The sequence below is a fragment of the Phycodurus eques genome, chromosome 4 (genome assembly GCF_024500275.1).
Source record: "Phycodurus eques isolate BA_2022a chromosome 4, UOR_Pequ_1.1, whole genome shotgun sequence".
In the NCBI taxonomy this organism is placed as follows: Eukaryota; Metazoa; Chordata; class Actinopteri; order Syngnathiformes; family Syngnathidae; genus Phycodurus; species Phycodurus eques.
Window position 1 is genome coordinate 12875730 of NC_084528.1, and position 22056 is coordinate 12897785.

General features: G+C 38.8%; 1 protein-coding gene across 1 annotated transcript; it reads right to left on the bottom strand.

The window, feature by feature from the left end:
• Positions 1-2780: 2780 nt before the first annotated feature.
• LOC133401262 (extracellular matrix protein 1-like) lies at positions 2781-18423 on the bottom strand. The gene is made up of 11 exons (XM_061673999.1): positions 18160-18423; positions 15848-15904; positions 14424-14492; positions 13752-13793; positions 13625-13657; positions 10814-11088; positions 9559-9764; positions 5831-6104; positions 5242-5435; positions 3985-4072; positions 2781-3370 (listed from the first exon to the last, which is right to left on the bottom strand). Exons 1-11 carry the CDS (start codon positions 18230-18232, stop codon positions 3191-3193), a joined length of 1491 nt encoding a protein of 496 aa, XP_061529983.1. The 5' UTR covers positions 18233-18423; the 3' UTR covers positions 2781-3190.
• Between the last annotated feature and the right edge of the window lie 3633 nt (positions 18424-22056).

Consider the following 22056-nt stretch of genomic DNA (forward strand, 5'->3'; position numbering starts at 1 on the left):
AAACGTGCATGTTAGGTTAATTGAAGAATAAACATGTTCATAGGTGTGAATATGAGACGTAAACATTGAAGCATTCGCAATCACATTCAACCCTATGAACAATTAAGAGAACTGCCGTCAAACTCACGGCCCGCGGGGCCAGTTCCGGCCCGCCACATCATTTTATGTGGCCTGCAAAAGCAAATCGTGTGCGCCGACTTCCTGTTTTTTTGCTAAAATACCAAAATTGAAAATTGTCTCCACTTTTAATAATGAGGTATTTAGAGCATTTTTGTTACCAAATCCCCCTTTCAAAATAAACTGGATAGTTGAACAAGGGTGCAGGCCCGGCCACCAGGCGCTTGCCTTCGAGCCCCGCCTCCAGGCCTGGCTCCAGAGGCGGGGCGCCGGTGACCCCCGTTGAACTCCCGACATATGAAGGCTCGTAAATAGTGTGTTCAGACGGGTTTTGTTCTGGAAGTCCCTGAAATAAACCTGGCATTCTTGAATGAAAATTAACTTTCATTTGAAAACAGTTCACAGACAGCAGAATGAGCGCATACGCAATAACGTTCATCAGGCAGAAATGAACTACATTTAGGTCACGCTCGTCCAAAATATGAACTAGTTTATGAGTTTTGGTTCATTGAACTCGTTCAGGTACAACGCTGAACATAACTACGTTGTGGCCTGTGACAAAAATGAGTTTGACTCCTGATTTAGTCTTCAAGAACCTAACATGCATGTGTTTGGAATGTGGAATGAAGCCTGGAGGAAAGCCATGCAAGCAAGCAAAAGGCGAACATGCAAACGCCACACAGGAGGACCCGAGACAAGAGTCTGACCCTGAACCCCTCAAATTTGAAACTACGGCCCATGGGCCACATCAGGCCCGTTATTCATTTCAACCCGGCCCGCCAAAGATTGGTACAGAATCGCCCAAATCATATCAAAATCATGACTACATTCATTTGACATGTCCTGTAATGCCCAGTGGTTCTACTAGGTGGCGCAGTAGGCACAGCAATACATTGACTTGACTTTGGCTGTTCCTTTTATACTCTGCTACTGCTCTGCATCCATCTTCAACCATGAGCGGGTGAAAGAAAAGAAAATTCGACAGTGAGTGCGTTTTTTTTTTTCGGTTTTAAAGGTATATAACATCAGCCGTCACTTTTCTACCAAGCATGCTAATTATGCTAACAACCAATTATGCTAACAACCAATCAACGCAGGAAAGTGTTTGTGGAAAGTGTGCCATGGAGTGTAGGAGCTCAAACAGGAGATTCTCATTTTTGGCGCTACTTGAGAAAGCTGACCATTTTCCAGAGCTGAGTGACACAGATTGACTTTTTGATTTAGGTTTTGCTGTGGACATACTGACACACACGAATGAGCTAAACGTGAAGCTTCAAGGGAAAGACCAGTTTGGGCATGAAATGTATACAAACATTAGAGCCTTCAAAACAAAGCTAGCTTTATTCTCAAAGCAAATGTCAGACAAGTCATTTGTTCATTTCCCCACACTGGCTACGATGAAAGAGGCCCCTTGACGTGAAAAAATACAGGACATAACTGGACAACCTGCATGGAAAATTCTGCCGTCGGTTCTCTGATTTTGGAAAAAATTGACAAACTTCAGCTGGTGTCATGTCCCCTTACAAGGCCCTGAAAAATCGTCACAAGAGCTGCAGTTGGAACTGATTTATCGCCAACGTGATACTGTCTTAAAAGAGAAGCTCAACTCCCTTAAACTGGTTGGGTTTTATGCATTAAGCGCAGACACATTTCCAAAAATCCGGAAGATGGCACAGATGCTGCTGGTGATGTTTGGCTCTACATACAGTATATGTTTGAACAGACCTTTAGTGTGATGAACACTAACAAAGCAGCCTACAGATCCCAGCTGAGTGATGAACACCTTAGATCTGTTCTGAGAATTGCCGCAACAAAACTAACACCGGACTTTGATACACTGGCAAAAAAAGGTGATCAACAACACTGTTCCCAGTATTAAAAGTAAATAAGTATTAACACTACATTGCCTTTTTTTGTTTATGTTCGATATGTAAGCATCTGGTCCTGGCTTAGCCCACCTGTCAAATTTTAAAAGCCAATTTGGCCCATGAGCCAAAAGATGTGCCCACCCCTGCCCTAGATAGACGTGCCAACCACTACCATACCCCGCTGGCCATGCATGTTTGCATTTTTGAATTTTGTTATTAATTTCGTACTATGATCTGTTTCTTGACGTGTCTTTTTTTTTTTGCTGTGTTACACTTTAATGTTAAAAACTCTTGGATTTTATTATTTAGTTAATTCTATTTAGAGATGAAACGTTTTACTTGTGGAATTTCTCAAAAATTGACTAAATCCTTTGGATCAATCCATAAAATGTTACAAAACTGATTGCACAACATAAGATGTATGGATACAAGCAATAGAAAAAAAATATACGTAAAACTGTAAGGTTTCAGATTGACCGAAACAACAGATTGTCATCAGAGGAATATTCCATACTTTTTGACAAAATTAACACTTTCTTTCACTTGTCTTCCTTTCCAACACATTTTGTATTTGTTTTCCTTTTTAAACAGTGTACATTGCATCATACCTGTATTTCTACTTCTGTGAATGGTTTAATCTTGGACGATGCTGAGACTGTTTTACTTGTTGTTGCCTCATTTCACTTCTTTAATTAGTATGACTTTTCACGTTGTGTTGAAATGAGCAACAAAAGACGTCAAATCTTGTTTGATAACTGTAGTGAAACAGAATCAGATAGCAGAAGACAAAGTCAATTTAGGAAAAAAAAAACTTTATTAGAAACGTTTTGGATATGAGCTTTACAAGAAATCCATCCAAACAGAAGAAAATATATCTTGCGGCTTTAAAAAACAACAACAAAATGCATATAATCAAAATATTTAAAGAGCAGCCTTTTAAAAAAAATAGTGGTACAGTGACACACAGTTAACACTGGTTTATAAAGTAAGCATTCAACAATTTAAAAATATGTCTTTAGGAAGGCACTCACGAAAGAGATGATTCTCATGATCTTAGATGTAAAGATACAAATAATACTGGCAGTAGATGAGGCACAAATTTGGTCCACATGTTAAAAAGTGGCATTTGTGCAAGACGAGTATTCTTGTGTTCAGTGATCTCATGTCACAGCTGCTGGAAGCGTCTCATCCATCAGGGTGGATTTTTAAAGGGGGCATCTTTTCTTTTTCTTCTGGTTGGAGACCTTGGTTGCCTTGGTGATGGCATCCATGACAAAGTTAGTGACGCACTTGGGCTGCTCCAGAGGAGCCATGCGGCAACAGCGGCGGGCGACTGGAGGGGATGTCTTCTTTGACGTACACATTCTGACAGATGTTTCCTCAACCTATATATAAATATATGTGTGAAAATACCATTAACATTTGAAAATGTGGAGGCTCCTAAATTAATAATTGTTTTTTTTTAAATCTATGAAGTAATACAGTGTTCCCCTGCTATACTGAGGATTTTAAGTGATTTTGTTAAATGGGTTTTTGCAGTATACACTCAACAAGTCCAAATTTAGAGTTGTGCGTCATTGTTGTACCACGTTGTGCCACAACATGCTGTGCAGCATTGAGGTCTACTGGAAGAGATGCAGCATAATTAAGAGCTATGGTTTGGTTGAACATTATGGTTTTTAAATAGACAATGTTGAATTATTTTGTTTTATGTGTCAGTTTACAGTAAATTTAAACTAAGAGTGACAAATAAACAGCTTGAAGCAAGCATGCTTTACCTCTTATTTGGAGAACTTTGCGAGGAGAGTCTGAGAAGAGGAACTAATGAATATTTTAAAGGTGTGTTTATAATACTGTAGATTAAATGTGTTTAAACCTTGTGTTGGGGTAAAACTATTTAAAATACCTTTTTGTATGATGTACTTTCACCTATTGCGGGTGGGTCTACAACATATTGCCCGCAATAAACAGGGTTTCAATGTATCAGCCAACAACTCACCTTTTGCACAAAGCAAGTGGTGTGATCTTGTGGTGACATGGCGCAGCATTCGTTCAAAATGTTCTTGGCGTGAAAGCCATCAGGCAACCTAAAAGGGAGTGAAAACACACTGATGCTGTTACTTGCTAAGATTGTATACAGCATTGATTTACAGTGGAACCTCAAAGGTCACACCAGTCTATTCCGAGCCCAGTTACGCTTATACTTGTTCAGATTTCAAAACAATTTTAAAATAAATGAAATAAAATAGTCTAACTGTCATTAAATTTGTAATAACTGTACAGGCAATATCTTATGCAACCTTACTCTTTCATTCGGTGATTCATCAGTTTTATCGATTAATTATAGATTATTTGTCAGGAAGATTTACATTTGTATAGAGAGTTTTTTTTTAAAAATATTTTGAATTTTATTTTATTTTTTTATTTTTTTACAAAATCACAGTTTAATTTCAGGCCTCACTGCCCAGCCCTACTTTTCATAGTAGTGTAAATATAAATTAACGACTATTATATTCATCCATTTTCCAAGCCACTTATCCTCACAAGGATAAGCGGCAAGGATCCTCACGTGCTGGAGCCTCTCCCAGCTATCTTTGGGTAGGAGGCGGGGTACACCCAGAACTGGTTGCCAGCCAATCGCAGGGCACACATAAACAAACAACCATTTTCACTCACTTTCACACCTAGGGGCAATTTAGAGACTTCAATTAAACTACCATGCATGTTTTTGGGATGTGGGAGGAAACCGGAGTGCCTGGAGAAAACCCACGCAGGTATGTCTTAACTTTAATTACAAATAAAGAACTTGTAATGCAAAGTGAATTGTATCTCAGATGTGCCTCACACATCTATTGTTTTTACATTCTTAACTGTCAAGGAATTAAAAAAAAAAGTTAACCAAAGCTAATATTAAAAAAGTAAAAACAACGCCACTCTGAGTCTTAATTTTAATGCCGAACCCATAATATAAAAACGTCTCTCGTTGCAGATATGCCTCACACATCTATATTTTCATTCTATATTGTCAAATAAGTGTAAAAATAAGTTAACAACTATTAATATTAAGGCTTACAAAAAGCAAAATAATAGTTTGATTCTCAATTTTGGTCAAAATCCAAATTAGATTTTAGAGGTTTCACTGTGTTTGAATTGAAAACCAGTTCACACTGTATTTTGGAAGTCAGAGATCCACTTATGGTGCATGACATGTAGAGACTATACAAGAAAGCATTCAAACAAGCACACATGGACTTACACTTTCTTGATGATCTTGCGAGATTGACAGATTTTAGGAGACAGTTCTTCCTGGGACGTCATGTTGTAATGCGGGTCAGGAGACTTGGCTTGGAAACAGCCGAGATTATCGCTGGCCATGCTGCCCAAACAACACTCGTAGTCAACCTTGCCGCCCTTCTTACTGGAGCAAAACCTCCTGAGCGCATCACGCCACTGAAACACATAAGCAGACCAAGAGTACAATTAGGGGTGTAAAAGAGACTGAATATATTAGATAATAAAATACATTTTATCTTATTAATGAAATGCAATTAAAAAAAAAAAAACATTACACACACAAATACGTAACCAGACAAGGACTGTAAAAGGGGGGGGAAGAAGACAGCTTATCTTAAAAAATAACGTTATCGTTTATTTTACTTTTTTCTAACAGTCCCAAAACATCCATGTTATTTTAATGGACTCTAAATTGTTTATAAGTGTAAATGTGAGTGTGAATTGTTTATCTATATGTGGTCTGTGACTGATTGCTGACTAAACTGCAGTCGAACACTGACTCTGAACATGAGAAGCGGTAGAAAATGTAGAAAAAAAGTCTGATCCTCTACCTTTTGCTCAGCACACACAAGCACATCCTGGTTCTTCTTGCAGCACTGTTTGAATCCCTTCTCCATACGATTAATGATCTTGGCCTGACGAGCCAGCAGCTCGTAGCCGCTGCTTGGCAGGCACTTGACGCTGTACAGGGGGCGCTGCTTCTGGTTGCGACACAGTGATTCCACGTTATCTGCGCTGGGTCGACCGGGGGGGAAGTTGATTTCACTTTTCTGGGAACCAGACTGTTGTCTGCTTTCGCTGACATTCAGCTGAGTCACTGATGTCCTGTTGAGTACAGGTCATACCCAAACATTTACTGTTGTGTCCTGGATACACTAAAAATACTGTACATGTGCAGACTTACTCAGAGGTCATAAAGGCAGTCAATTTCCTTCACAGGATTATTAAAATTTAATTCTATATATGGGTCATTTTCATACAATTTGATAAATAATTATACACTGTAAAAAACAATTTTGGAGATGGGTAAATGTAAATGTAATAAAATGTAAATAAAAACAGTGATTTCTCAGCCATGCCGTCAGCAGTATTTAAAATGTAAAGGGAAAATGTCAAAGTTGTGTGTGTGTGTGTACCCATCCCTCTGGTTGGCCAGTTAAGTATTTTGATGCTGCACTCGCTATGAAATACTTGACCCTCCCAAAATAGGCAGACTTACTGTAATTTCTCATGTACAATGTGCACCAAAGGTTGCCCTTGAAATTCTGGAAGACCCTTCTACCTATGTATAAGGCATTTTTACAATACATGATTTTGGTTCTACCCATATGATCAAAACATGAAATATTGTCTGTATTTTTTTTTAAGAATAATTATGAAGTTAAGCACTTTATTTGAACACATAATACTTGTTTAAATTTACTCTTCTTTTGAAATCCACAGCCCTACTTTTATTTAGTAAATTAGAAAACACACAGTTGTGCTCATATGTTTGATTACCCAGGCAGAATTTGTAAGATGGGTACAATTATTTAACGAAAATACGAAGGACCAAGTGAACCACATTTATTTTTATTTTAATGGGATTCAAATTAAACGGTCAAGCATTTCAGAAAAGCATTATAATTAAACAAAACATAACCACAGAAAAATGAATGATGGTTGTTGTTCAGTCATATTTAAAAAAAAAAAAACTATACTTCACAAATTCTGCCAGGGTATGCAAACTTATGAGCACAAATGTACCTATATGCAGTCAATCGTACCCTTGTCATATTGCAAGGAAAGTGTAGGCTACACCTTTTTTATAACCACTAGGTGGAGATGGCATTTTGGAATGAACGTGTACAGCTTTTTCATAACCACTAGATTGCGGCATGCATTTCTAAAATGTTAAAGTTTTTTTCCATTTGCCCCTATACTTATGTATGATGCGCACTACTGACCTTTGACAATTTTTTTGGGGGGGGGAAATTGTGCATTATACACGAGAAATTATGGTACATCAGTGAAATAAATATACTATAAGAGAAGACAAATGTTGATGAACACAAAGTATAAGAGATAAAATGTGGGGGTCAAGTACTCTCTCACGTGACCCCTCCCCTATAACTCTGCCGCTGTGGTTGGAATGTAATCACAAATGTGTGGTAAACTTTATCCAAGTTCTAAAATTATTTTATAGATATTGAATTAAGGTATTCTTCACCCAAAATGTGTTTTAAATTTACCCAATTAAAGTTGCGGCAAATTGTTACCCTAAATGTATTGGGTCAATTCTATAGGTTCTTTTTTACAGTGTAAAGACACTTGTTTAAAAAAAAAAAAAAAAAAAAAAAAAAAAAAAAAAAAGTAATTCAGCAATTTTTACCTGGTTTTATATGGTTAAATGTCTCACATGATGAAAAAGTCACATTTAAAGTCTATTTTAAAAAACTGTTGATGCTTTAAAATTTTAAGCATTCATAGTAAAGGCAATCCTTATTGACAGAGCAAATGTTGGTGGCCCATAGAAATCCACTTCTTGCATAACGGTAAAAGACAAACAGTTTCCTAAAAATGCTGTGTGTTTCACAATTTACATGTGTTGCCCTTCAAACTCTGCAGATACAAGTGCATAAAATGATCCTAACAAGTCAATAAACCCATTACACACTTGTCTTTATACAATCACAGTAACGGTAAAGACACGCAATATTTATTTACGCGTACAAACAATGTTTACCGAAGCTTTAGCACATGATTCGACAGAACGCCGGCATACATACACCCGTTAGTGCCAGCACTAGCTTGCAAGGCTACATAATGTTTTGTTGCCTGCTTGCGAACCGTATTGTATTAAAAGTACGTGAACATACCTCAAGCAATCCTTGAATGAACATCCTCTCCTGAGCACCGGTGACGACCATCATGTTTTTCCTCATTGGTAGCGAGTGTATCTCATCGCGTTGACTCGTGACACGTTTTCTGGTTCCGCCTCTCCGACATTGTTTGATTTGAATAAATGCAGTGGTATTGGAATACATGTTGTGTAGTGTTGCCACTGTCTGACCGAGAAGATTTTATGGCAGTAGGCTGACATAGTGCAATCTTGAAAGACCAAATTTGTCTTGTAGTGTGATCCACACATTATTGATCAAATAATATGAAAATGACCCATATCGAAAGCTATTTAAAGCTGGCTGGGACACAACATAACATGTACACTCAGTAGCCTCATGATTGCACACCTCTGACCACATACAGTTTAAGAGCTGTATCAAACTGTCTGCCTTTATAATAGATAACAAGGTCCAGTTTTGATTACCGTAATTTCTTGTGTGTAATGTGCACCCCCCCCCCAACAAAAATGTCAAAAGTCAATGGTGCGCATTATACATAGGTATAGAGGGAAATGGGGGGGGAAAAAACTTTCCCATTTCATAAATGTATGCCGCCATCTAGAGGTTATGAAAAAGCTGTACACTATCATTCCACTCCATTCCAATATGCCATCGCCACCAAGAGATTATGAGGAAGGTATAGCCTACACTTTCATTCCAATATGACAGGGGTATGTATGACTGCATAATATGTACAGTTGTGCCCATAAGTTTACATATCCTGGCAGAATTTCTGAAATATATATTTTTTTAATATGAGTGAACAACAACCATAATTAATTTATTTATGGTTATGTTTTGTTTGATGATAATGATTTTCTGAAATGCTTGAGAGTTTAATTTGAATCCCATTAAAATAAAATTAAATGTGTTTCGCCTGGGCCTTCATGTTTTCTTTAAAAAATTGTACCCATCTTAAAAATTCTCCCTGGGTAATCAAACATATGAGCACAACTGTGTGTTTTCTCATTTACTAAATAAAAGTAGGGCTGTGAATCAGTCAAAATAACAGCAAGTAAATAATAAAGTATTATGTGTTCAAGTGCTTAACTTCAGAATAATTCTTTGAAAAACCTAACAAAATACAGATAATACTTCATGTTTTGATCATTTGGGTAGAAGCAAAATCATGCATTGTAAAATGCATTATACATACTATACGTAGAAGGGTTTCCCACAATTCTGAGGTCAACTTTGGGCGTGCGTATTATACATGGGTTCGCGTTATACACGAGAAATTACGGTATATTGTATATTTAAAAAGTCTTGTGATGCACTTCAATAACTTTGTGGCATTACAATGTTGAATTTGGGAAGGTTTTCAATACAATGATAGGTTGATGCCCCGACTGACAACATGATAATCATTACTTATGATGATTATCATCCCTCCATACCTGTAACAAGTGTTTTTGTCAAAGCTGAATTCGACTGTAGTGGGAAGCGGGACCACCGGTATTGCCTCGGATGGCTCGTAGCGTGGATTGGGAGAGTCCTTTTGGAAGCAGTTGAGTCTCTGGCTGCCCGTCTTTCTGCAGCAGTGATAAAGTCGATCCTTGACGGATGAATCCTCCTTGCAGAAATTTTCCACTGACAGCTCCCACTAGGCAGCAAAGGTCGTGTAAAAAACATAATTGAAAGTCAGGATGTGTGCATAGCTGAGGTCACATGCTGGGCAAATAGAGGCAGCCACGCATTTTGCAATAGCGTTTAACTAAAAGCAGTAGTCTGTGAGAGGAAGATTGTTTCCCCCCTGGCTGCCTCACTATAGTGGGCATGCCGAGGCCTGTCTGCTGTGCTGCTGTGGTGGAGAATAGGCTTATCAGCACATAGCCATTAAAATTTATTGAAAACATGCGAGTTTCATTAAGCCAACAATGTAAAGAATTCTCTTTCTTTTTTGGGGTTTAAAATATGCCAAAAGACTGAAAGCATGATCTACAGTACTGTGGCATCATTTAGGTTTGCCCTAATATACAGGTAACCAGAATGATGGGAGCCAAACTGTCAAAAAAAAAAGTGTACCAAAAAAGTGTTAATGTTGTCCAGTGGTACTTCGAATTACGAGTGACTTGACTTAGTTTAGGAGTTTTTTTGAGATGTGAGCTGTCACTGCCGCTTTCTTTTTCTTTGACTTGCAAGCAAAATATTTGAGATAGGAGAGCTAGATGATGGCAGCGAGCATCACAACAAGCAGTAGTTTGGCACAAAGTGACCAATTCTTCAAAAAAGAGGTAGAGTGCTTGTGGCGTCAAGTCGTTTATTGGCACTCCCACTTAACGTTCACTGTCAAACTAAACCTAAATGAAACAAAAGTAAGCACCTGGCCTTTTATTAAGAAAGTGATCATTATCTGATGCTTGTTGTGAAGTTCGCTGCCACCATCTAGCGCTCATAACTCAAAGTTTTGCTCACAACTCAAGACAAAAACAAAAAAAATCAGCCAAGCGACAGCTTGTATCTTGAAAACAGGTAAGTCGGGTCACTCGTAAATCAAGGTACAACGAATAAAGGCCTACAACGCCCCAAATCTGCAGATGAGTTCATAAATACCCCACGGACGTAACTGTGGAAATAAGATATCTGGTATTTTCATTCCAATGAATTGTCTTGAATTGTTGATCATAAAAAAAGACAGCACTAAAAACTCACCGCCTGCGTGGCGCAGCAAAGCGTCGCCTCCTTCCCCCATGTCTGATTTCCTGCGCAGCACGCGCTAAACCACGACTCGGCATTATTGACGGCGCTCGCCCTCCGTCGCAGTTGGCCAAACCCTGAGCTGGGGAAGTAGGAGTCGGGGTAGCGAGGGCGAAGGTCTCCATGGAGACAAACGGCTTGGAGATTGTCGGATGTGGGTTGCCCGAGCGGGAACTGAACGGGATAGTCCAGCATGGGAATCTCAGAGCGGGATGCAGCACTTGGACGACCTTTAAGTGAAGAAAGGAATCATGAGGTGACCTGTGACTTTAGATTGGGGTTAGGCTAACTTTTGTGCTGAAGGGCCACATTTGATTTTTAGAAGGGAAAAAAATGGGCCTGCCATTCATAGATGAGGTTAAAAAAATTCAATAAAAGTAATATACAGTTGTGCCTTGAGATATGAGTGACTTGACTTACGAGTTTTCGAGATACAAATGATCGTTCTTGATTTTTTGCTTTGAGTTGTGAGCGCAGACTTGCGATACGAGTGCTGTATGGTGGTAGTGAACGCAACTCAACACACTTTACAATATAAAGCAGTTTGGCAAATAGTGAACGTCCATCCATCCATTTTCTGTACCACTTATTCTCACTAGCGTCGCGGGCATGCTGGAGCCTATCCCAGCTATCTTCGGGCAATTCATCAAAACAGATGCATCAAGCTATTTAATGCCACTCCCAAATGAAATTTACTGTCAAACTAAATACAAAACAAAGTGAATTACACTTTGTGTATTTACAGGGGCTGAAATAAGTATTTAACACGTCACCATTTTTCTCACTAAATATAATTCCAAAGGTGCTATCTTCCTCAAAATGTCACCAGATGTTGGGAACAATCCAAGTAATCCATACAGACAAAGAAAGTAAAACAAATAAGCTCAGAAAGTAAGTTTTCCATAGGACCCTCAAGATTTGAAGACTGCTCGTGTGGACGAATGGGCCAAAATAACACCAGAGCAACACATGCGACTCGTTTCTCCATACAGGAGGAGTCTTGAAGCTGTCATTGCAAACAAAGGTTGTTTTTTACAAAGTATTAAATAAATGCCAGTTGGCGTGTTCAATATTTTTTCCTTGTGTCATTTCACATTATTACGCGCAATTTAATTCCTGATCTTATTTCTTTGTATGTATGGATTACTTGGGTTGTTCCCAACATCTGTTGAAATTTTCATGTCAATAGCACCATTGGAAATATATTTAATGAGAAAAATGGTGATGTGTTAAATACATATTTCAGCCGCTGTGTGTGTACGTATATATATGTACATATATATATATATAATACCATTCACCACTGGAAAGCAGACATCGTTTACGATAGCGCCAGATCTTCTCCATCAGAGAAGAGTGGTGACGCCATGATGAAAATCAGCAGGAAGAGTGAGTAGTGACACAATGGCAAAAAGCTACGGTAAGAGAAAACTCAACCAAAGAAAATCCCAGTCCCATGTGGCCCCCTGGTCGTGCGGACAAAAAATTGTGGCCCTCGCCATCATTTAAGTTGCCCATCCCTGATCTATATTATGTTGCTTTAACCCTTTAAACAACAGAGTGATCACAAATGATGCAGCACATATTGTATGTAGACAGACAATATAGGAGTAATCAGTCACATTTAATATTGATTTTTTTAATATTTTATCCTCTGCATAGCACGACTAACATTAATGCCGTACTGATGAGCTAAGAGAGGAGTCTCAATGAAGTGTTATTATGAATCCCACTGGAGTCTAGGCAGGACACACCCCACTGCAATATGATTGGCTGCTGCATCCAGGCGGGACTGCCTTCAACTCGTGAAATTAGCTAGAAGACTGTCCTGATGTAGAATTTTTCTAAGAGGGAATTCAATAGGCGGCACGGTGTACGACTGGTTAGCACATCTGCCTCACAGTTCTTTATATCTGGTCTTCCCTGTGTGGAGTTTGCATATTCCCACCGTGTCTCTGTGGGTTTTCTTCAAGTACTCCGGTTTGCTCCCACATTCCAAAAACATGCATGGTAGGTTAATTGAAGACTCTAAATTGTCCGTAGGAGTGAATGGTTGTTTCTTTATACAGTATGTTTCCTGCGATTGGCTGGCAACCAGTTCAGGGTGTACCCCGCCTCTCGCCCAGAGTCAGCCGGGATAGGCGCCAGCACGCCCGCGACCCTCGTGAGGATAGCCGGTACAGAAACTGGTTGGATGTATGTTTATATATAGTTTATGCAAAAACGGGTAAAAACCAAGACAAATACAAAATCCATGTCTTGCAGCATACAAGTTTTATGTGTGTGTGGTGATCAATCCCTGCTCTCTTTGAAGTGCATTTTTAATGTTATTATTTATAATTAATTCCATTAGCTACCAATTGACAAATGTCTTAAGTTAAATTTACTTAAATTGTCTATTTTACTTACTGTATATGGTTTAATATTTACAATAAATCAATTTACAAATTATTTAATGAGAAGAAGAATTTTTAAGGATTTTTAGTAAAGAAGTTCATATTGGGTGTTTTATTATTTTAATATCACAGGTGATTTTTTTCACTTGAATGACAGTTAGCGATGTAAAAATTTTACATTGCTTGTACTGTTGAAGTTTTTATGAAGGCCACAGTTTGACCCAGGAACAGATTCGTTACATTTTTTCCTGTGGTAATTTAGAAAAAAAAACAAAGAAATCAGATAGTGACCAGTGTTCTGAAGCAGATTCTGTCGGACCTTAGACGTTCCACTGTAATTGAAAATCTGAAGAAGAAAATAGACACATACGTCCTCTCGGTGAAAAGGATGGTGGTCTGAATCCTGCAAAAAGAAAGGCATTATTATTATTTTTTTTAATAATTTAAAAAATATATTTACAATTTTAAATCGATAAACAGGTATATCAATACCCTACCTCTCCCTCTTGGGGTGTCCAATTTTTCTTGCATGGCAAACTCTATAAAGGAAATAATATGTAATCAGTGACACATGCATAGACTAGAAACTGTCCAATTTTGTGATTTCATTTCCTTTCTTTATATATATATATATATATATATATATATATATATATATATATATATATATATATATATATATATATATATACATACATACACACACACAGACATATATCTACCTACCTATCTATCTATCCATATATATATATATATAAATAAAAATATCAATCCCCGGCCCCGCCTGTGTGGAGTTTGCATGTTCTCCCTGTGCCTGCGTGGGTTTTCTCCGGGCACTCCGGTTTCCTCCCGCATCCCAAAAACATGCATGGTAGGTTAATTGAGGAATCTAAATTGCCCGTAGGTGTGAATCTGAGTGCAAATGATTGTTTGTTTATATGTGCCCATGCGATTGGCTGGCAACCAGTTCAGGGTGTCAGGGCGCCTCCTGCCCGATGATAGCTGGGATAGGCTCCAGCACTCGACCCTTGTGAGGATAAGCGACTCAGTAAATGGATGGATGGATGGATAAAAATATGCAGTTTCATGCTCTTTATTGGATAGCGTGATATGTACTGGACCCAAAGACAAATACAGGCAACAATAAGAGTGAAAATACAAAACAGTACCTTTTGTATCAACCAAATCTGACAAATCTGCCTCTTGCTGCATCACTTGTGATTCCGGTGAGTCCATCACTGGAAGACAAACGAACCCATTAAACTTTGGTATATACCTAGATAAAATTGCAGCTAGAGGAGTATATAGGTCTTTTTCATATAATTTGACCAACAACGGTAAAGACGTTAAAAAAAAAATTCAATCTGATTTAGCAAATTTTTTTATGCCACCTTGGTTTTATATGGGTAAATGTCTCCCAAGCTTTAAGTCCAATTTTCAAAAAGTTATTGATGATTTAAAAATGTAGGCCTTCATAGTAAAGGCAAGCCTTACTTACAGAGCAATTGGTGGGGCCCATTGATATACACTTCTTTTTACAACGGTCAAGACAAAAGGGCATAACCGTGAGACATAAAAGGCTTAATAAAAATCGTGGAAGTTGCACAATTTACTTATGTTGCCCTTCAAACTTTGGGGATGAAAGTGCAAAAATTATCGTAACTACAGTATTCCTTAAACCCATTAAACCCATAGTAACGGTAAAGACATGAAATATTTCCAACACTGTCACAAATTTTTATACATTCATTCATATCTCAGAAATTATTAAACCTTTTATTTTGCTGTCTGCTATTGTGTGAATGCAAAATGGCTGCCTCATCGTGGTACTTCACCTCACAGATCCCTCTGGTGTATTGCAACAACATAATGAGGCTCTCTCCAGTGGTATTAATGGTAAAAACAGCTTGATTGACAAAGAAGGACACTTTGTAGAAGAACCAAAAAAAGGAACTGTGAAAACACTAAGCTGCATTTGTGTTAACTTTCATGGAAAAGGCTTATGAAGCAATAGGAGAAAAATCCCATATATCCAAAAATGTAATTAACATCTTCAGAAAACATGTTGCAAATCATGGAACTTCATTTCAGACACCTAACGGTAAAGACATTTTGGCATTAAAAGTTTTTAAAAATATTACTATAGCATCATTTTTCTTCTTAGAAAGAATTATGACCTTTTGGTGGAGAACTGCCAATAATAATTGAAGTACTCATATCAGCAAAATAGATTTTCAAAAGGGAATTCAGTGGGCTGTCTTTACTGTTATTGATCAAATTACAGTATATGAAAATTACCCATATTTCATGTTTTTGCTTTTTGAGTTTAAATACAATCCTAATCCTAAAGACTTGTCATTCTTCATGAAAGCAGAATGCTAATGAGAATACAGATGGGCAGACATAGGTAAGCACTGTGCCACCACGCAGTCTAAAAAAAACTAATTTTGCAATAAAAGTGTCTTCATCAATTGAAAAGTCCCAAAATATTCTTAACCATAAGTGTTGGCTAGTCAGAAGTCCCAGGCGTCACCTAATTGTCCCTGGCAAAGATTCCGCACGCTCATGTAAAAAACACACCAACGCAACTCACAATGCATGACATCGCCAAAGTCAAAGGTGATTTCGCGCTGCTCCATGTTGTGCTTATCTGGAAAATTGGAAGGACAAAAAGAGAGCATGCACATGAGAGAGCAAAAAGTCAGACAGTTATGCAACAGCAATGTTTTGTTTTGTAGTAAAAACATGAGAACAGGCCAGACGGCAGGGAAGTATTTAACGACAAAACACATACTGCATGACAATTCAGATTTCAACATTGTTGATTATAAAGTAAATGGTGTTTAAAAATCCTATTAGAGAGTGCTGACTTTTCATGACGATGATATTTTATCATTAACGATAACACAATACACACCCCTTTTCAAATACCACCTTTTTGTGACGTAAAGAAATTAGAAAAAGCATTGAAAAACTTTTCCCACCATGAATGTGACCTACATTGTAACCTGTACAGCTCATTTGGGAAAAAAATTTAATAAAATTGGGGTAGTTCAAAAGAACAACTGAGATAATGCCACTGCTGAAGTGTGCACACATTCTTATAACTACAGATGCAGAATTAACCAACAGAACCAATCACATTCATTGTGTTAAATGGGAGTCAGTACACACACCATTTCAAGTACCTCTCCTCTGATTAACCACAAATAAAGTGAAGTTGTTCCAGTAGGGTTTTTCTGACAAAGCCTGAAGGTTTTGTGCACTGACTGTTCTAATTAGAACTATTCCTAATTCCCTCCACCTTGTCTAAGGCCCCAGTTCCAGCTGAAGAAAATCAGCCCCAAAGCATGTGTTTGTGTCAAAAATACCTTTTGGAATTATATCCAAAATGTTCAACATTGGCTTCATTGGACCGCAACAAAATCTCCTAACAACATGTTGGAAAACTGTTAGGCAGATGTTTAAATCACTCAGCCACCAATACTATTTTCATTTCAATTATAAACTAAAAATTGGAATAATTTACTCCCAAAATATCAATATACAGTGGACACCCGCGAAAATTTGTAGATAATTGATGGCCATTATAATTGCGTTAAATTTTGTTGTTGTTGTTGTTGTAATTAATTAATTTTCTAATTTATTAGGGTCGCGGGACGCTGGAGCCTATCCCAGCTGACTTCGGGCGAAAGGCGGACTACACCCTGAACTGGTCGCCAGTCAGTCACAGGGCACATATAGACACGGACAACCATTCACACTCACATTCACACTGTCACTGAGTGGGAACTGAACCCACACTACCTGCACCAAAGTCAGGCGAGTGTACCACTACACCATCAGTGACTATATTTTATGTGTCATACAAACAAATGTTAATTTTCATTATTAAAAATGTGACTTAAAAAAAGAGTGATGTTTTTGGAGGGGGCTGGAACTGATTAATGGATTTTTTATTCATTTCAATGGGAAGAAAAATGCATATACAGTGGAACGTACCTTGCCTTGAATAGCGAAAATCTGCGAGTTATAGATGCCCACACAAAAAGGTTTCTAATTATAGATAGATGCCGCAAGATGGTGGCATCTTTTTTTTCTATTCGACAAAGGCAAAGCTATGGCCTAACTAAATGAAGTGCTGCCCCTCACTTCATCATTGGTCCTTAAAGGTGCCACAAGATGGCACCAAAGCAATAAGTACAGCAATAAGCACAGCTTTGGTCTGAGCACAAAAATGGTGAAAAGGCGATTTTTCTGCGAATATCACAGGATAGGCTACCCCCCCCCCCCCCCCCCCCCCACACACACACACACACACACACACCTCACCTAAAAACAAAATCTGCATACAGGTTATTTTGCGAATGGCTGATGCTCAAAAAAGTATAAGAATGTATCTTTGTTCATCTATCTATGCCAATGACGTATAGTGATAGGCACATCAATTAAATGGTCATTCACTAGGGGGCAATGAACCTTTGCATCCATTTTTTGTCACATTTTTGTTTGGTGGTGTGCCATGTGATTTTTTTTGTCTTTTTCCCTAATGTAAAATATGTGCTTCGAAAAGGTTGGGAAGCACTGGTTCATCGTGCAGTACAGTAAGTGTTTAGTTGCTGTTTTTGTTTTTACTAAATTTGCTTTCCAAATGTTAAACTCAATAAACTACACAGATAGAAATTATAATATAACTATTTACCGTAAAATAAATACGATAAAATAAATTAATAAAAATATGGTTCGTGTACAAGTATAATACTGTAACTCTTGAATGTACACAGAAAGGCTCCAATGGCTAACCAAAATGGAGGCTGGTCATCATCCAGGAAGAAAATATGACCACACACTCCACAACAACAACAAGTAGTTAAAAGACAGCGCAGCAAGTTCGTATTCACTTACCATGGTTCGCCGACCCTAACAGAACCAGCAGAGACCCAACAGCGGCGTGAAACACAAGCCAAGACGAGCCCATGGTCGCCAGTTCGTCTTGCCTGGGGTGGTCAAGTCAAGCGGGAGCAGCGAGAGCACAAGCCGGCCTGGAGGCTCACTCGGTAGGGGCAACACGCGCACTCAGACCCGCTGTGAGCTTCCACAGACGTCTCAGTGGCGTCCGTATCTGAACCCGTCCAGCACCGATGAGTCCTTTTATGCATGTTGTTTATTTTTTTTGGGGGGGGGGGGGGGTTAGAGCGAGAGCGAGAGAGACGGTCATGGTGGGAGGGAAGAAGTTTTTGAACATGACTCATCGAGAGTGATCAGATTTTACATGGCTGCTGGTATGTAAAACTGACTCCGACCAAGTTGACTAAGTTGTTATCTCCGAGCAACATCACTGCATGTTGCTCATGATTCCTTCCTACTCAATTATTTACTCCCATTGACAACAACTAATTAGCTTGTCACTCCCTGTAATGAGTTTTCAAGTGTTATCTAACTAGGCCACTGTCTCATATAATGTAATATAAGACAGTGTATATCATATGCACTGCATATTTTGTTTTAGTCTTTTCATATATATATATATGTTTATGGTGTTTTTTATTTTGTAAATATAATAATACAGTGTAATTAATAGATTTGTGTTTTTAAAAAATTTACTTCTAAATATTTCATTACACTATAGCTGTTTCTGATCTATAATTTTGTCTAAAAAAAATTGATGTGCGGACAGGCTTTGATTAAATAATCAAAACATAATTGAACACTAAACCGACCTGCAACTCACTGTTGCTGATGTATAATATTTTTCCACCATCAAGTCTCGTTCTCTCCTTTCCTGCCAGAAGATACAGTACTCCAGTACTCCCCTGCCTGCCTCTCTGATCACCTTGGCTGCAGTGGTCCAGTCTTCTGGAAGCTCCTCCTGTCCACCGAGAGCCTGTCTCACCTCTTTCCAAAAATCTACGCAACACTCGTCCTGTCTCAGCTTCCACCACATGGTTACTTACACACCGCCATCCTATGCTGCTTAGCCACACTCTCCCCGACCACAACCTTACAGTCGGTAACCTCCTTCAGATTACATCGTCTGCGCAAAATGTAATCCACCTGCGTGCTTCTACCTCCGCTCTTGTAGGTCACCCTATGTTCCAGCCTCTTCCGGAGAAAAGTGTTCACTACAGCTATTTGCATCCTTTTTTTTTTGCAAAGTCTACCACCATCTGTCCCTCCAAGTTCCTTTCCTGGATGCCGTACTTACCCATCACTTCTTCATCACCCCTATTTCCTTCACCAACATGCCCATTACAATCTGCACCAATCACGACTCTCTCTCTGTCTGGGATGCTCAGAACTACTTCGTCTAGCTCCTTCCAGAATTTCTCTTTCACCTCTAGGTCACATCCTACCTGTGGGGCATAGCCACGAATCACATTATACATAACACCCTCAATTTCAAGTTTCAGCCTCATCTCTCGATCTGATACTCTTTTCACCTCCAAGACATTCTTTGCCAACTCTTCTTTTAAAATAACCCCAACTCCATTTGTCTTCCCATCTAGACCATGGTAAAATAATTTAAACCCTGCCCCTAAACCTCTAACCTTACTGCCTTTCCACCTGGTCTCCTGGACACACAATATATCAACCTCTTCCTAATCATCATGTCAACCAACTACCGAGATTTTCCTGTCATAGTTCCAACATTCAAAGTCCCCACATTCAGTTCTAGGCTCTGTGCTTTCCTCTTCTCTTTCTGCCGAAGAACCCGCTTTCCACCTCTTCTTCGACTTCGTCCCACAATAGCCGAATTAGCTGAAAATCAGCCCTGCAGGTTGACGGCGCCGGTGGCGGACGTTGTTAACCCGGGCCACGACCGATCCGGTGTGGAATTCTTTGGATGAACGCTCATATTTGTTTGGCAAAGTTTTAAGCCGGATGCCCTTCCTGACGCAACCCTCTGCATTTATCCGGGCTTGGGACCAGCCTACAGTTTGCACTGGCTTGTGCCCCCCACAAGGCTGCATTAATAATAATAATAATAAATAACAGTTGATAATAAAACACATTTATTAAAAATACTTTGGTCTAAAAATCCGAGGTTTCTAATTAGAAAACTAACTCGTTACTAAACTGCGCCAAATGGTTGCCAAAGATGCAGTATCAAAATGCAGTATGAAAATGGGAAGTACCGTAGTTGCTAATCTATAATCTAACAACGTTTATGCTATTTATTTTCTGCAAATATTTGACGACAAATTACACTCCAGTTCTTCCATGGCAAGTTGCTAATATAAGTCATGAATAGTAAAACTATACTGCACTGTAGCAATACAGCAAAGCACTATGTAATATTCAAGTCAAAATAGAGGAAATACTTGTTCCTTTGTCTAAAGTGAAGATCTATATCATTTTGAAGCATAGATAGATATGACTTGGTAGTCATGTGAGAGAAATGACGGAAATAGAGTAAAAAGTATGACAGATTTAAAGGTTACTGTGGTGATATTTAAAACCATAGTTTTGTTTTTCCATTTCTCCCAATGCAAGGCGCCCACTTTTTGACTGTATCCTTCAAACACCACATGCTTCCTCAGTCTTGATGCAGGCCAAGGCCTCACCACATATGACAGTAGAATTGTCTTGAGAAAGTGTTGTGAATTGTTAAACTGTGACTCATCCTTATTTTCTAAACATAAGTGTGTATCATTACCAAGATGAGTCTCTTCCACGTCACAGGACGTTTATTATATCCATGTCATCAACACTCCTGTGTCTAGCTGAACAGTGGCGGTAAGTCTCCACACCCCTGTTAAAAAAAATTAGACCAAGATAGATCGTTTCAAGACGGCACGGTGGGCGACTGGTTAGAGCGTCAGCCTCACAGTTCTGAGGAGTGGGGTTCAATCCCCGGCCCCGCCTGTGTGGAGTTTGCATGTTCTCCCTGTGCCTGCGTGGGTTTTCTCCGGGCACTCCGGCTTCCTCCCACATCCCAAAAACATGCATGGTAGGTTAATTGAAGACTCTAAAATTGCCCGTAGGTGTGACTGTGAGTGCGAATGGTTGTTTGTTTGTATGTGCCCTGCGATTGGCTGACAACCAGTTCAGGGCGTACCCCGCCTCCTGCCCGATGACAGCTGGGATAGGCTCCAGCACGCCCGCGACCCTAGTGAGGAGAAGCGGCTCAGAAAATGGATGGATGGATGGATACATCATTTCAAAACTTGTTATACCATTAATGTGACCTACAGTATTTAACTTCCATTATATTAAATGTTTTCTTCAATAAAAAATAATCTTTTACATTCTTTGTGCAAGTGGAGGGAGACTAGCAAAGTACGAATTTCATTCCTCAGTGCCACCGTTGTGTTTTTACTGTGTATGAAGAAATTAACATCTTGAATCTACAACCTGTACCACTCAATTGAAAAAAACAACAACATTCTTTTATTTTAGAGAGCGGAGATAAAAACAAGTAAGATAATGTGGTTCATTTTAAATGGCAGTCAGCACACACCTTCCACCATTTCTACTTCCATTGTTGCATGGCAGCAGTTGCTCATTGGTGTATAATGGTGTGTGTGTGAGTGGGTGAATGTGAGGCTTTGTAAAGCGCTTTGGGCAGTGCTGGTGTAGATAAAACGCCATATAAGTGCAGTCCATTTACCATTTTAAGTGTCTCCGATTAACCCCACATAAAGTTCACATGTTCTTTTAGTCATTTTCTTGACATTTTTGAAGTCACATCTTACGGCAGAAGCCATGGTCAACAGAGAGCTTCCACAACATCACAGGTATCTCATTGTTCAGTCATTATCAAGTGGAGAAAAAATTTGCCAAAAAATGACATTACCAAGA

What these genes read in the sequence shown, in the direction of transcription:
- LOC133401262 (XM_061673999.1), bottom strand. Translation starts at nt 18,232, where the DNA reads ATGGGCTCGTCTTGGCTTGTGTTTCACGCCGCTGTTGGGTCTCTGCTG. An exon ending in CTTTGGCGATGTCATGCATT is followed by an intron (nt 14,493 to 15,847) that starts GTGAGTTGCGTT and finishes TTTGTCTTCCAG; the next exon opens with TGATGGACTCACCGGAATCA. An exon ending in ATCCTTTTCACCGAGAGGAC is followed by an intron (nt 11,089 to 13,624) that starts GTATGTGTCTAT and finishes CTTCACTTAAAG; the next exon opens with GTCGTCCAAGTGCTGCATCC.